This window comes from Coturnix japonica, chromosome 4 (genome assembly GCF_054131305.1).
Source record: "Coturnix japonica strain WE chromosome 4, WE-NBRP24, whole genome shotgun sequence".
Classification (NCBI taxonomy): Eukaryota; Metazoa; Chordata; class Aves; order Galliformes; family Phasianidae; genus Coturnix; species Coturnix japonica.
The window spans coordinates 89,832,618-89,848,553 of NC_140666.1; the positions used below are offsets into that span (position 1 = coordinate 89,832,618).

At 45.9% G+C, this 15,936-nt stretch overlaps 1 protein-coding gene across 13 annotated transcripts in view; it reads left to right on the plus strand.

Moving 5' to 3' along the window:
• Positions 1-15,936, plus strand: part of EXOC6B (exocyst complex component 6B) — a 222,204-nt gene that overhangs the window by 146,062 nt on the left and 60,206 nt on the right. For all 13 annotated transcript variants that reach the window (XM_085547581.1, XM_085547582.1, XM_032444054.2 and 10 more), the window contains 2 exons: positions 5,759-5,900; positions 14,577-14,650. In XM_085547581.1, coding sequence (XP_085403707.1) covers positions 5,759-5,900; positions 14,577-14,650 — 216 coding nt within the window. The remainder of the gene's footprint in view (positions 1-5,758; positions 5,901-14,576; positions 14,651-15,936) is intronic.

Genomic DNA, 15,936 nt, shown 5'->3' on the forward strand with positions numbered 1-15,936 from the left:
GGTCTATGCCTGCAGGCTGTTGCTGCTCATAGGTGGCATCTGAGATTCCATAGTGAAGAGCTGATTCTTAATCGTGGTTGTTAGATGACAGGGATGGTTGGAGTCTGGATAAGACAGAAATCCCCATTTTTGAGCACCAAAAAACCTGTGGTTTTAGCTCCCCCAAACAATCTAAAGGACCTGGTTGGGTCCAAGTCTGGGAGTGTCTTTTTCCTGCCAGCACTGCAAAGCGTTGCTCATTGCCAACGTTCTCTTGCAAGTTGGAAGCTTTCTGCTTCTTTTCCTTGGTAGATTCCAAGGCCACTCAACCTTCAGCTGGTCGCTTTGCAGCTTGAGGCACCATTCATGTTGGTGGGATTTGGGATGTTGTGAGTTTGAGCTCTGTTGTTCTCTACAGGTGCTGAGCTGTTGTAGACTATGAGTTTAAAATGCATTGGAATGAATGAGGGTGGTGCTGAGACCCTGGCAAATCAGGGTGGCTTGGGCAAGACAAGAGGCTCAAAGACAGCAGAACTGATTTGCTGAAAGTACTCTCAAAAATATTCAGATTTTCCCCACTTTGCCCACAAAAGTGGCAAAGATTTGTGAGAAAAGTCGGTTTACTTCTATAAAAGGAAAACCCAAATAGCCCTGATTCCATCCTCCTGCTCTCAGTGCATTCACTGCAATGAGGAGCTGTATGATGACGGCTGTTTCATTTGCATCTATTTGTGGGCAGGATACAAGAACAGATAGTCTGAATAGCAGGAAAAGGGACCTCACCTTTCTGCCATCATTTCATAGAGGTTTTACATTGCCAAACATTGTGTTGAGATGATTGGGATGAGTCAAGCTTATGGTCTGCCTGTTGATGCTCATGCACTGAGGAAGGGAACGAGATGCTGTGAAGCAGTTTTACAGCATAGTCTCTGGGATTTCCACAGTGCCTTATTTTCTTGTCTGAACCAATATTCTTGACTCATAACTATGGTGGAGTAATGTATATCGCCATCCGTGGAGACTTTCAAGGCAAGGCTGGATCAGGCCCTGGGCAACCCGATCTATCTGTGCTGTCCCTGTTCATTGCAGGGGAGTTGGACTGGATGGCCTTCAGAGGTCCCTTCCAACTCTAAGGATTCTATGATTCTTTGAGTCATGTTGTTAATAATGAAGTGGACATGTAATGCCGAGGAGTTCCATATTTATTTTGCCTATTTTTCTATTGTCTGTAAGTGTGTGGATTTGCATGTCTAAGTGTAGCGCATCAAAGCAGTCTCGGTGCTTGTGGCAGATGAAAACAAAATTCCTCCGTTACAAAAACAAAACACCACAACAATTGCAAACCCTGGGACTGCTTGAAACCTGTCAGGCTTTGTTTCTCATGGCAGTATCCCATTAGTCCTTTGGTGAGCTGACGGAAGGGTTAGCAGTGCCACAATGGGACTTTTGTTTGTGCTTTGCCTGCACTGCAATGGGGGTAAGGGGCAGTGGGAGGCAGCGGTGGCCCTTTGGAGGTGGAGGTGATGCAGGATGGGTCCCCGTGGGTCTCCCTGGAGCCTGCAGCAGTTGGTGCAAGCCAGGAGCCCCCAGCCCTGCAACGAGGTGGGTAGTGGCAACCGATTCCTGATTGCACGCTAAGATTAATGGGTATTTATTTTAACAACCATTCCGTTTCAGTAGCTTTTAATGAGTCCTTTGATAGCAAGTTCCTTAATTAACAAGGCAGCCTTTCAGCTTTTCCCTTCCCTAATTGTTAACATATTTGCTATTTTCAAACAAATACGCTACCGTGAGCAACGCCGGCTCCGCGCTGACCTTCTTCTGCCTCCTGGGAACCCAAAGGGCTTAATCTGCTTCCCGAGGATGAAATGCAGCTGAAATGAGATGATTTCATGGCTGGTTTCCTGCAGCGTGATTGACTCGGTGGGGCTTGGTCCGGGGATTGCTGCTTGCGTTGATGTGTGGCACCTTTGGCTTGTCTCTTTAGGACAGCATCAGGAGGTTTGGCTTTGCTGTTTCATTCATTGGATATTCATTGGTATTCATTGGGTATCACGCCTCTGTGCATCTCTGGGGGCACCAAACAGCCAGCACCACCTTGAGAGATGTCACATAATCATGGAGTCATTAAGGTTGGAAAGGACTTATGATATCCCCAAGTCCAATCCCAACCCATCCCACCATGCCCACTGACCTCAGTGCCACATCCATGGCTGTTGATGGTATGCTCAGGAGGAGAACTGCTATTTCACTGGCTGTGTTTGAAATGGGCACAGGTGGTTGGGTATGTGCTTGGGTGTCTCAGCAGCTGAGCTCTGCATATACTCATGCACCACCCAGTTCTGCCCCATGCAAATCCAGTTCAGCTTTTGTGATGTAGCAACCGATGTGATAGAGGTTTTCGTGTGATTTGAAGCTCCTCTGTTTTCTGTCATGTTGGTATATGAGCTATTGGTGACTTCAGAGTGTTAGTTTTACCCTCATCTCTGCAGGCAGTTCACAGGATCCCATGCTGGCCAAGGCTGGATATCTATCTGGGTCCTTCTGGTCCAGCCCAGTCTCATCAGGGATTCCCAGTTGTGCCTGGGCCCACATCCAATGGCTTTTCAAGGTCCCCTATGAGGAGACCACATAGAATCCTTAAGATTGGAAGATCCCTCTAAGATCATCAAGTCCAGTTATCAACCCATCCCCACCGTGCCCACTAACTGTGTCCCTCAGTGCCATATCTCCATGCCTTTCTGGTTCCTCTGAACCACAGTGGGATCGCAGGGTTCTGTAGGAGCAGTATCTGTGATGGACACCCCTGACACCTCCAAGCCAAGGCACATGTCCTGGCACTGCTTGGGGTGGGGCTGGTAATGATTTTGGAGGTTTGGAGGAAAACATGTCAATCATGGGCTTGGATCACTGCCGCCACCCTGGGAACCTACAGCAGGAACTGGAAGAGGAAAGAGAAATAGAACACCTTGTTAAGAGCAATCAGTCAATGTCCTCATTTGATTTCTCTCCTACCAGCAGTAACTGCTTATCAAGCAGGTATTGCAGTTGGTTTCTGGGAAAATATTATAAAATTGATGTTTGTGTGCAGTTGCTGATCTTACAGGGAGCTGCTGTAAGTGGCATCTTTGTCACTGTCTGTATCTGTATTTATAAGGCTGAGAGAGCATAAATTCAGGAAAGGTTTTAGACCTCGGTGTGCCAGGCAGCTGTGCCCCACGGTGGAGGACCTCCTGTCCCTAACTGGGCCTTTATCACAATGATTTAAAGCCCCGTGGCATCTCCAGGCCCTCAGCTCATAAATAGAAGGAGGAATGGATTAATGCTTACAAGACATGAGAAGCACCTGTGTATGCTTTTATCTTTCATCCAGTAATTTTGAGTTTGTATGCTTGTATGCTTTGTATGCTCTGCTTCTGCCATGAAGGCTCTGCGGAGCTGTTGTGCTGTCAAGGCATGACGATTAAATTGCCTTTTCCCTCCCGTCTCCCTTGCGTCTGGCTTATTAACTTGACATTTCATTTCAACTGTTTGCTGTTCTTCGCATCCTCCCAGTGTCTCTTGTCATTCACTCTCTCTTTGGGCAAGCTTGGCTGGCCGGAGGAATGCATGCAGCAGAGCAGGTGTGTTTGCAGGCACAGGTAACCCTTTAGGTACCTCTGTGCTGCTGATCCAACCTTTGCATGGTATACAAGGAGGCTGTGGTTTTTCTCAGTGAGGCTATGAACCTTCTTATGGGTTTTCCTTTTGACTTCATCCATGGTTTGTGTCTCAGCTGCCCTGGGACTGCAACCCTTGTCCGTACCCATGGACTTTCATGTGCTCTTCCAAGCAGAGTGGGAGATGAAAAGGAAAGATCCACTGTGGGTGTGAGTTGTGTATCACAAGGAATCTCAGGTCGGTTGGGGAAGAGCTATGGAACTGCAGGTGGGGGGGGATGATGGGTGAGGATCGTTGAGGATGGGCCAGGGCTTCTGCTCAACAACACGTCAAAACACCTTGAGCGTAGCAACGAGTCAAGTGTCTGTTGGAAGTAATGAAGAAAAATGGTGGTCAGATAGCAATGTGCTTCCCACTGCAGAACAGGGTTGAGGAATGAGCCCAAGCAGCGCTGTGGATAACCCAGAGTGTCAGATGGAGCGGGGAAATGATGGAAAGCAAAAACCCGTGGCTGCGCTAAACTTTATGGTTGCCATGTTTCATCTTAATTTTAGTACAGGTGTTTGTTCTGAGGTGAGTAATGGATGCTGCCGGAGCCTGGGAACGGCAGTAAGCAATGGAGATGGAGTGCCCTGCCCTCCGAGCGTGGCTCTGCTTTCTTATTAATGACAAATGAGGTTTTCCTGCTGCTGAAAATAGATGTTGCCCATGCATCCAAACCTACTCGGTGAAGCTTGCAAGAGCACTTCCCAGTTCGTGTATCAAAAATGGGCTCATCTATCCATGCCGCGGTAATGAAACTTGTGATCCACCCCCACTTTAATCCCAGTTGGAGAACAATTTGTACAGCGCTTGTAAAAGTCTCCTAAGCCACTCCTAGTTTCCAAGAGAGCGTGTTAAATCCTTTTGTGTGCGTTTGAAAACATAATCTCCAGCTGAAGCATGGCTGTTTGCATGGCAGCTCCACCACCAGAAGTGCTGGCGTGGGTGTTGCAGGCATGGAGCTATGCATGGTTCTGTGTAGCGTTGGCCAGAGAGCTTCTGTAAGTCTGTGTTACCATGCCAGAAGATCTGCACATTTGTATGGGTTTAATGCACGTTCCGCACCTGCAATGCATATGGAAGCCTGTTATGTAGATCTTGCCACAACTTTTGGACCCAAGCAATGAAGGAAGTCTTTTGAGGAACTGTAAATGAAGGGAGAAATTGAAGTAGGTTGAACAAAAGGCTGCTGCCTGTTTTGGAAGCCTGTCACAAAGGCTTGATTACAGTTTTATGGGTGGGGAAGGACTTTTCCACCTCTGTCTCCTCCTGGTGTCTCAGGGAGTTCAGGAGCCTTTGGGCTGCCATGGAAGAACTCAACTTGAAGCCATCATCTCATCGTGTGCCCTTTACGTGGGAGCAGAAGCCAACCCCCACATCACTACCACCTCCTGCTGTGGGCAGCCTATGTGGGATCCATTTGGGGAGGGACCCCTCATGGGACAGGGGCAGTGAGTGACCATGAAGGAGTAGCAGAGATGGAGTGTTATGGGCTGACCACTGCCATTATCTAACTAAGGGAGAGGGTGGATGGGGGAAGATGCCTGTAGGTGACTTTTAGTTTTCACTGCTGTAATCTGTACTAACAGGCAATAAATTACCTTAATCTCCTTACATTGGCTCTGTTGTTTTGCCTGTAACAATAGCTGGTCAGATATCTCCTTGTTCTTATCTCAACCTTTGCACCCCTTTCCATCCTATTGTCTCCCCCTCTTCCTTTGAGGAGGGGCAGTGAGGGAACATTGTGGTAGAGCTGAGCTGCCCATCACGGTGCAACCACCGCAGAAAAGACTGAAAGAGCTCTGGTTGAGCTGAGTACCTCTGTTTGTTGGAATGGATTTTGAAACTCTTATTGTGCAATGTAGGTAGATGCAATTTGAGCTGTAGGCTGCAGTTCTGAATCGTCATTGCTCCCATACTTTTAACCTATCAGCCAGGTAAGCTCATGCAGTCTATGCAGGATGTGAAATGAAGCAGGGACTGTTGCCTTGTCCACAGTGGGATGTGATGGTGAGAGCTGCTTAGAGCTGTAAATGCGTGTTTGTGGGCCTTAATACATCTCCCTTTTGTTTTGCAGGGGAAGGTGGCACAGACCGCCTGCATGTCAGCATGCAAACACCTGTCCACCTCACTGATGCAGCTGCTGCTGGAAGCCGAAGTGCGGCAGCTGACACTGGGCGCCTTGCAGCAGTTCAACCTGGACGTGGAGGAATGTGAACGTAAGATGCATTTCCATCCCATTCTCCCATGTTTTGCTTTGCCCATTTGTGTGCCAGGACCCGAGCCAGGGCAGTGCTGTGAGTGATGCCAAGTGGGTGGGACTGGCAGAGCTCAGTGGTGCTGTCTGGGAGGACATCTGGCAGTATCTTCAGGACAGAAGCAGCTCAGCAAATTCGGAGAGATCAAAGCTTTGCCGTTCCTTTTCTTCATAAGTGCTTCACTGATGCTTTCCAGATCATCCCTGCTTTTTGAAACAGAGTGTTTTAAAACTATGAGGAATTAGAGTGGGTAAAACATCGGGGAGGGCTCGCAAAAATCAGTTCACTTATAACTGTTTCGGAAAACAATAACTGTTCTTAAGAAGTTCTGGTCATCTCCTGACTTCAGCTGGTTCTCTTCTCTATCTGCTGCAGGGAATTCTTTCTCAAAGCATCCCCTTTTTGCAGAGTCACTGCTATGGGAAACAGAGGCATTGTAAGCTACTATTACATCTATTTAGAGGCGTGCCTGTGAGCATGGTAGGGGCCACCAATGTGGCTTGCAGTGAACCCTTTTCATTTTAGTTCACCTAGCTAGCATCTGAATAAGCTCTGAAATCCTAAGATTTCTCTCAAGTTGCTTATTATCCCGCTGTCTGTAGGTGTTAACAAAATATAGAACAGAACTGACAGAACACCTTGCTTTGTCCTATTTTTATAATATAATCCAAGGCAGGGCCTGTACATTTCTGCACAGGAGCCTCCCACCCTTCTGAGCCTGTTTTTAGATGCTAATTGAAGCTCAGAAAGGGGAAAGGGAAAGAGTCCGTACCCACAGACAACTTTATTTGTTGGTGGCAGCAGAGCTGCCTTGCAATTATTCAGCCCCAGCACCCAACCAACCCCCTGCAATGTCACCCAGCACCTTTGCATTTGGGAGGCTGGGCGCTGTGCAGTCCACTGGTGGCACTTGCTCTTGCAAGGGTGTTGGTGGAAGGCAAAAGCACAAACATTGTTTGAAAAGTTGCATATTTGCACAGGGTGGTGTCATAGAATCACAGAATGGTTTGGGTTGGAAGGGACCTCAACGATCATCAAGCTCTAATCTCCCCACCACAGACAGGGCCAACAACCTTCACGTTTAATGTGATTATGTTCTTGTGATTGCTTGTGATGATGAAAATATCAGAAGGCCAGTGGCTATGGAAAACACACAGCTTGATAGGGCTCAATGGATGAAGATTTGGAGGCAAAGTGTGTTTCAAATACTCATCTTTTTGGCTTTCTTGTTGATAGGGAGGTTGGAGTGTTTGTACTTTAGATCATCGCAAACCTCTTCATTGCTCTTTGCTCTGATGTGATTCCTGTTAAGCCCCACTGCAGGATAGTCCCTGTCCTCATTGGGAATGATGGAACCTAAATAGCTGGGAGCTGCCATTCCTATCTTTGGTAACTTCATTCATTCAGTGAAATGCATTGTGGTCGTCCTCATTTGGCACTTAATGCTGTCAGACTATGCAGACTACATTCTTCCCTTTGCAGAAGTGTTGCTGATCATGCTTCATATCATAGAATCTTATCATAGAATGGCCTGGGTTGAAAAGGACCACAATGATCATCTGGTCTCAACCCCCCTGCTATGTGCAGGGTCGCCAACCACCAGACCAGGCTTCCCAGAGCCACAACTTAAGTTCAACTTCAGTTTGGATGCTTCCATCATCTGTAACTGCTGAGAGATTAAACTGTGTTGAAAGGTCACCTGTAAGACTGTGTGGGTTTGGTTGGGGATATTCTTTAATGGCTGGCCATCTCTTCTGCTAGTTCACAGCACTGTATGCAGAACAACCTGGGAGATGGATCAGCATTTAATGAATCATATCCATAGTTTACAGCTATATCTTATGTCTCAGTGCAAGCAACACCTTATTTTTCCTTCAGAAGTGCCCTCAGCCCTGAATTCTGTCTGCCTAATTTGCGTCCTATCAGCTACACTGGCAGCAGCTGTGTTCTCAATCTGTGTCCGCACAGGGACAGTCTGTGGTGCTGAGAATAATAGGAAGCATTTGTCATTAGTAATCGTTTCCTTCTTTTTCTTTTGGCTGCAAACAGACTCATGACCCTGCAGTTTTCTACCCCGGCGGTAATTTGGGTCACTTAAGCAGCATCTACTCCCTGGAAGCCCCCAGTGCTGAGTAAAACAGATGACAAAGTGTAATCTAGTGAGGAGAGAGATGAGAGAAATCAATGGAAACATAATGAATTAAGCATGGTTTGGAGGGGATGCAGCTAACTTACTATGTATTGGAGTAGATATAATACACATTACAAGAAAATAGGGTTGAATACACAACATGAAGTAGTTGTAGAGGTGAAAAGGATAATGGTTTAAGCTTGAGCCAAGACACAGGTAAATTAATTCCCCAGTCTTACAGGTTCATGATATAGTTTCTAATTTAGAAATGATTTTTCAATGCAATGGAAGAGAATGGCTGCATAAGCAAGCCTTGGGCTGAAGCAGATAAGGGCAAGCCAAGATGTGAAGTTTTGCTATTACTTGTAACTCTTTGTTATTGCTTGGCCTTCTATAGCTCTTACACAGCTGAGAGAAATTCTCTCACCTCTTATTTAAACCTAGAGTGAAGTAAGACGTAGAGGTTAAATGAGTTGTCCAGAAAGACACAGTAGGACACGTCTAATTATGTCTCAATTTAGGAGTGAGTTCTGGCACCAACCCAGAGAGCCAACGTGAAAAGAGGGAGAAGAAAACAACTCTGGAGGGAATGGAGAAAAAATAAAAAGCAAAGCAACACAAATACTTCTGCAAACCTGGAAATAGAAGAGGGGATTCTTTTTTCAGAACAGACATTTGCTTTTCCAAATGGGTTCGTTGTCTTCCAGCACAGGTCCACAACCCAAGATTTCTTGGTGCTTTTTTGATGGCTCTTTTTCTTTTTGCCTGGTTCCATGCTCTGTTCTTTTTGGGGCCTCCTGGTGCTGGTGTTGTTTTTTCTCCATCTCCTTCACCTCCGAGGTAGTGGGAATCTGATGTAACAACCCCAATTTGGAGGTTGGGATAGAAGAAGAGAAAGGGAAGGCAACTGCTCTCTACACATACAAAAGTGTTTCACATCTCTAACTGATTCCAGCAGCGATTGAGGCAGATTGTTTTTACAATGTTTAGGTCATAAAATAAGCAGTTCCACGATCTCCAAAGCCTTTTAACTGCTGCTTTACAAGAAATTAAAAGCGCCGTAAAATTATGTTTAAAATTTCATTCAACTCCACGTTCTCGTTCAGCCCACTCATGGGTGCAGTCAATAAGAAATGCAGACGTGGGAGCCAGCTTGAGGAGCACTGAACCCAACATGAGAGCATGCCAACGTGTGCCTATATGGGTCCCTGGGCAGCTGTTTACCACCTCATTCTTGGCTGCCTTATCTGGCCCCAAGAACTTTCTCACACGGAAATCCCATCGTCCGCTCAGTGCTGCGGGCAGCCCTCCCCCTACAAACCCACAGCACAGCTGCCTGCTCCTCTGGTAGCCCCAAGTGCATCCTGCATTGATTTGCTCCCCATTTCTTGCTGGGGAGGATTCTGCACTTGCATTGGCAAGGGAAGCAATGCCTGGTGGCTGTAAGCGTGCACTGGTGGGAAGCTTGCGGCTCCCCATCATTGAGCTTCTCTTCCAATGTCCATTGGAAGGGTTTTCCATCTCCCTTGTAAACTTGTTGCTGATTCCGTGGTGTCCTCCAGATCTCTTCTGTCCTCTTGTTTCCAATGCTGTCTGCTCCAGCATTTCAGATATCCTCCATCTCCAACACCTTCCCATCTTCTCCTTTGTTATCAGGTTGTTCACTGATGTTTTCCCATCTTTGTCGTCCTTTGCAACATTAGGAAAAGAAAATGCTCCTGTCCACACCTATTTAAATTAGGCTTTGAAAGTATGACTTGGGTCCCTCAAAATCCTCACCATTCTCTTTCATTCCTTTTCCTAGCAAATGAAAAGTAATGGGCCTCTCAGTGGAGTTACCTTTATGCTGTAATGAACTGCTTAAAATGTATGGAAGGAAACTAACAAAGATTTCAAAAGCCTGTTTACACAGCGCAGGTGGGTTTTATCTCCCTGTGGTCTGAGCTAAATCAGACGTTATCAGTTTTGTTCCGCTATAACAAAGGGAGAGGTGGTTTTTGCTAGCTAGTCTCCTACCTTCTTCTTGGCATTTAGCAAGTGTAATTCTTGGGTTTCAAGAGCAATCCGTGATAATTGCTTGAGTTCAGGCAATTTTTGGAACTCACTGGGACCAGCATCCCCCAGCTCTGCACCTTCTCACCCAGCTCTTCCTCTTCCCACCCAGCATGGCACACACACCACTGATGCTTGATTCCACTTCTCCTAGTATTCGTATTTCAGTGGAGTAGAGAACTTCCATCTGGATAAGAGACATCCATTGGATGTCTTTGGTTTTGGGTTTGGGAACCTTTATAGAGTCTGTATACCTGTCCTACAGGTTAGCAGATCCCAATGTATGGTGAGCAGCCCTGGACTGCATCTCTATGCTCTGGTGGAGCTCCAGGCTCATCATTGCTCCTTCAGAGAGCAAATGACTGTGGTAAAGTCTTGTGATGTCCCCTGACACTATTGGGTGGATTTTGGATGGCTCTTCCCTCTTGCTACAGCTCTCTGATATTCCAGAGGTGGCACAGAGCTTTGACCATTTGCCTGAGCATCTGGACAACACTCTTGTAGTCTTGTGTGGGGCCAGAAGTTGGACTAGATGATCCTCGTGTGTCCTTTCCAACTTGGGATATCCTATGATGCTGTGATCCTGTGATGTGGGTGGAGGTGTAAGCTCATATAAGCTCAGCAGAAGTTGGGAAGAGAATAATATGAGGAGTTCTGCAAGGAGTCCTGTTGCTTAACTTTTCTAAGATGGTCCTCAAAGAGTTTATCTGCAGATGATGGTTTTAAGACCTAGATTGTTCATTAGGGGATGTGCACATGATTATTTCCCCTAGAAAAAAAGCTTGTTCAAAAGAGGTGCAGCCACAAGTGGATATTCATAGTTCCCCCTCAATAGGACTTGCTGTAACCTTGATCCTGCAGGTCTGCCATTGTAAATTCTGGCAGTGTAGTGTAATTTAGGGAGAATCTCACCCTCAAGATGATCTTTTGGAGGAATAAAGTAGCCAGCTGTGTTTGCTTTAACCACACAATATATGTAAGGCTCTGTCCCTATGTGTACAGTATACAGAAAGAGACTCCTCCAATTCTGTATAATTAATTTCCAGTGGATGTCTCTTTTCTTGTGTGTGTTTGAACTCTTTATTCTTTGTTCATTGTAAAGGGCTTAACGGTTCCTGTTCCTTGATTCTTTCATTGGTGAAATGTTTTGGAAGAGAGGTTAGAGTCCCTCTGTGACCTGCCCTGGGTGGCCCAAGCCTGTAGACCTTGCAAAGACATTACTTTTTTGGCCTGAACACAAGTCTCTCAAACCTTTAGCCTGGCTAAATGCTTTGTACAAACAGGCGCATACTGATCTGCTCTATTCTCTTGTGATTTTCTGCTCAAGGGGCTGTACTGTAGGTGGCTTGCTATGTTTGCCACTTGCCTTGGTAGTGGAGAAAGTACAATAAATGAATCCGACAGTACCGAGGCCAGCACTGTGCTTGGTCGTTCCGAGAAAATTATCCTGAAATCTGGTTGAAGAGATTAAAACCAAGAAGAACTGGCTGTGTCTCTCCGCGAAAGCTCTGTTCTCTCCTTTGTTTCTTTATTTTTTCTTTAAGACATTGTTTATTTCTCCTTCCAAAATAAGTTTGTGGCATTGGTATGTAAAGTGTGACCTATGATTACGGGAGCAGCCATGGGGTGAAGCGTTGCATTCATTCCTCTTCTGGCCCCTTACAGCCCATTGCTGGAGCAGCTTTCTTCTAGCATATAAGCCGTGATCTTGATCTGATTTCTTCTGTAACACAAGCAATGTGATCTCATGTGTCATTTTGCTCCCTGGATATCAAGTGCATTGTTAATGCCACAGAGACTCCAGTCCATTCTTTTTATGAGTATTGCTGTTGAAGCAAATGTTGGTTAATAACGAACACGTTCCATGTGCTACTGTTATAACATGTATTGTCAGAGAGTGATGTTACTCCATAATTCCCAGTGTTAACTCCCATAGGGATGCTTAGTACGAGACTGCTGAAGGTGGGCTGCTAGCTGTGGCATGGGATAAAATCCATCTCACATTGCTCACGAGTCTGTGACCGTAGTGGCAATTTCACAAGTCTCTGAAAACATTTGAGATCAATTTGAAGGCATTTTCTCGTATTTGCAATTCATGCTTGTAGGAAGGTCTTAAACTCCATGTATCCTTCAGAATAGATTCCTAGCAGCTGCAAAACCCTTCAGTCTAAAATATAAAATTCTTTTCAGCGTAGTCCTTTCAGGATTTCTCTTTTCCAGTGTTGTTTCAAATGTAATTGGTAACACAAAGGGACCCGATCTGTAGAGCGTAGGACGTAATGCAGAGCCAGCTTGTTGGATATTTCAACCTAGAGACAGTGGTATAGAGAAGCCCAACATGGATTGACCTCTCAAGAGGGAGCTCAAAGGTTGTTTCCCATATCTAAATGTTTTTAGCTTCTCAGGTACGTGCTTCTCCAGACTAGGCTTGTTATAGGATTGATGTGGGGATAATTTTTCCAGATGAGACAGTGGATTGTACAGCAAATGTGTAAAGATGATTTATCCCTTGCAGAGCAGAGTCAGAAAGCTCATCTTGGTGTTGCCCTGTGTGTGTGTGCTGATTCAGGCAACTCTAGCTTTATAGCAAGCGTACGTATGCAGTTTGAATTAATTAAAATAGTTTTGGATGGGTTGAGCAAGAATTCACTTTGGACTATTCTCTGCCCACTCCTGTCCTGTGCATGAGGGACAGAGAGCCATTGGCACAACTGTGGGTGGGTTATTCTGCCTTCAATTCATACTTCTACATTTTGCATCTCAGTGAACACTGCGAAGATGAGCCATCATTTCAGTTGTAGAGCCCTTCTGATGGCCAAATATATTAAAAAGGAAACCTGTGAATGTCTGGAAGTGGCTGCAGTGCCCTGGAGGTGCTGGTATCTGTTCTGAAGAATGTTTCCCATGCTGAGATTTTAATGGAAGGTGATGCCAGAAAGCCAGCAAGTAACCTTTTTCTGTTTTACAGAAATAAGGCAGTTAAGGAGCAGGTCTGAATCCCTGCTAATTCATTAATCTGTTCTCATTAAAGCCGTATGACTAAGCTGCTACAAGAGGTCTATGGAGATTTGTTTTCCTTCTTTTGAGGCATTTGCTTGAAAGTGAGCTGACTTTTGGGAGATGAAGTATTCAAGGAGACTTCCTTAAAATGACTCTGCATGGGGTTTAGGGAAAAACTTTGTCCACTGGTACCTTTGTGCAGTCATGGAACTGCAGGAGTGTTTGTAGATTCCTGAATGGAGGAAATGAATAGTTGACCAATAGTAGACGCTGGCATTATATAACATAAAAATACTTTATGTTGTTATTGTGTATTTTTCCCTCTCTTCTGCCATCTCGCTCTGTTTCATTTCCTGAAAGCTCTCCAGTATGTCAAATCAGCAGTGTCTCCAGGAGCAGCAAAACTCAGCCTATAGTGGAAACTCCCTCTTGAGTCTTTCATGGCGTCGAGTTGTGGCTTCACAAGTTAGGTCCCCTTGGTGATGAAAAGTTGCATGGAGAGCAGAGATAAAGCCATTATTTCTGTAGCTAAAGAGGGCGAAAACTAAGGGAAGTTGGGCAAAATCAACCTTGGACACATCTTCAAAAGACACACTTGAATGTATGCAGTCATTGGCTTCATGAGCGCTACCAAGGAAAAGCTGTTAAATGGCATGGAAGAACTAAGGTCCTCTAACATGAATTTGTTAAAGTCCCCCTTGGTGGCTTTAGACTTGGTTTAAATAATGAATTGGAAGACAAATAAATGACTTAAGTATGAAATTTTGGCCAGATTACATTGGAAGGAGGTAAATGTGGCCTTGGAAATATTCTCTTCGCTTTCGAAGCCAACGTTTTTCAGTTGTCAGATGTCTTCATCCAAAATAAAGAAATATGCCACATAATGGCCGCGATTCTTCCCATTTGGGGTGGCTGCATGCTGGCAATAGTGCACCATACCAGATAATGCAAATAATCTGCTGCCGAATAATTAATGATGCGGCCGGGCATATTTTTTTGATGAATGCTTATGGAGCCTGGTGACAGGCGTGAAATTAGAAAATTCCTTCAGTGCCCTAAAATATAAATAGCTTTCGGAACTGAAAAGGGTTTCAGAGCTGAAGATTTTATTGTGTCGAGAGGAAAAACTTTTCCACCCCCATCCCCCCCTTTCTTCTCCGCTAGTTGTTTGTCCATTCACAAAACAAATACTCTGGAGCCCAGTACGGCTCATGGGAATAAATTTCAGGTCGAATTAGTACAGTTTCCTTGCTGTCAGGACGGTGGAATTAATGGTGTTTTGATGACACGAATTTTGAAGGGCGAACAAAGAGGCTGAAGGGAGGGAGACATGACTCCTTAGAAGCGCGGTCCTCCTCTCCCCCAGCCTCTCTTGTCTTCCCTGTCATCCGTCTGCCAATCTCCCTGTCCATGGTTAGTTAAAGGCGCTTTTTATCCTCTTTTCTTTCCCACAGAGTTTGCCAGATCCGGCCCAGTGCCTGGGTTCCAAGGGGACACGCTGCAGTTGGCCTTCATCGACTTGAGACAAGTAAGTCTTTGTGTTTTTGTTTTTTGTTTTTCTTTTAAGATGTGTGACTGAAGACCATCAGGTCTTAAGGAAAGAGAGAGGAGGGGAAACGCCGTTGGTGATTTACGCCAGAGACCTATATTCCCCCCTCCCCGGGTGCTCCCCCGCCTCCCCACACCCCAAACCACCTCCTCACTCCATGCTCCTGGAGATGGCGGAGGTGAAGGGGACTGGTGGGATGGGGAGAGCGAACCCTGACCCTGTCTGGCGGGGCCGTTGTGCTCCCGTTGGCTTCTGTGGCCGTGGCAGAATGATACCGGCGTGGCTGGCTCAGAGCAGGTGCTGCAAACAGAGAGGGCACTGATGCAGAGACCGCCTGCTCTGTGCATTTTTGTTTGTAGATAATGCCTGGAGAAACGTTTGGCAAGTGATTTGCATTCCGGTTGGTGTGGGAAGGGTGTGCGTGGTGTGTCTGCCCTTGGTTCTGCTCCCCTCCCAGTCCTCTGTGCCACTGATGTCACAAATGGCACTTGAGTGTCATTGGGCCACGAGTGATCAAGTGCCTGCTGGAGAAGATGGTTGGGATCCACCATTAATGCCCACCTCTCCAGGGGTCCAAAGAGTCGACTTGACCATAGCAGGTATTGAGACATTCGTAGGGCTTGGCAAGCTAGTTTGGGGAAAGGGGCCATTGCAGTGAGTCATTTGTTAGGGCTGGAAATGGGCATTATGGATCCACTAGGCCGGGGGGAAAAAGTGAGGTGGTCCTGTCATCTCTTGGCACTGAAGATGGATGGGTTGGATAGAAAGTCTGAATGAAGTAAGACTCAATGACTGATGCTTCTCTCCTATTAAAACAATCTTTTTTTGTCTGTTAAACCCCCCTGGCTTTGTCCCTCCTGCCATCATGATGCAGTGCCTCTTGTTTTCAGAGTTGACGTAGTTTGCATTCTGAAAACTTTCGGGTGCTGAGGGTATTTCTTAAATCTGCATAATCTCTTGTATCGATGATCTCCTCACCACTGTGACTCTGAGCCACGCTGGAGCCGCTTTTAACCCGTAAGGGTTTGAGAGCTTCTCTGAATCCAATTGAGGTGCAGAGCAATCCATCACCCAATGACACTTTTGCAAGGCAGCGATAACTTTAATAGCGTTGGGATACCGTGTGGGTGCCCTTCGTACTCGAGCCTGTGAGTAAGTACCAAATTTGTTTGCAGAACATTGAGAATAGCTCTGCAGAAAAGGTGCGTGTTATCGCAGCCGCGTGTTGACACTTTTATCTTCATTAACTTCTTGGCACTTTATTG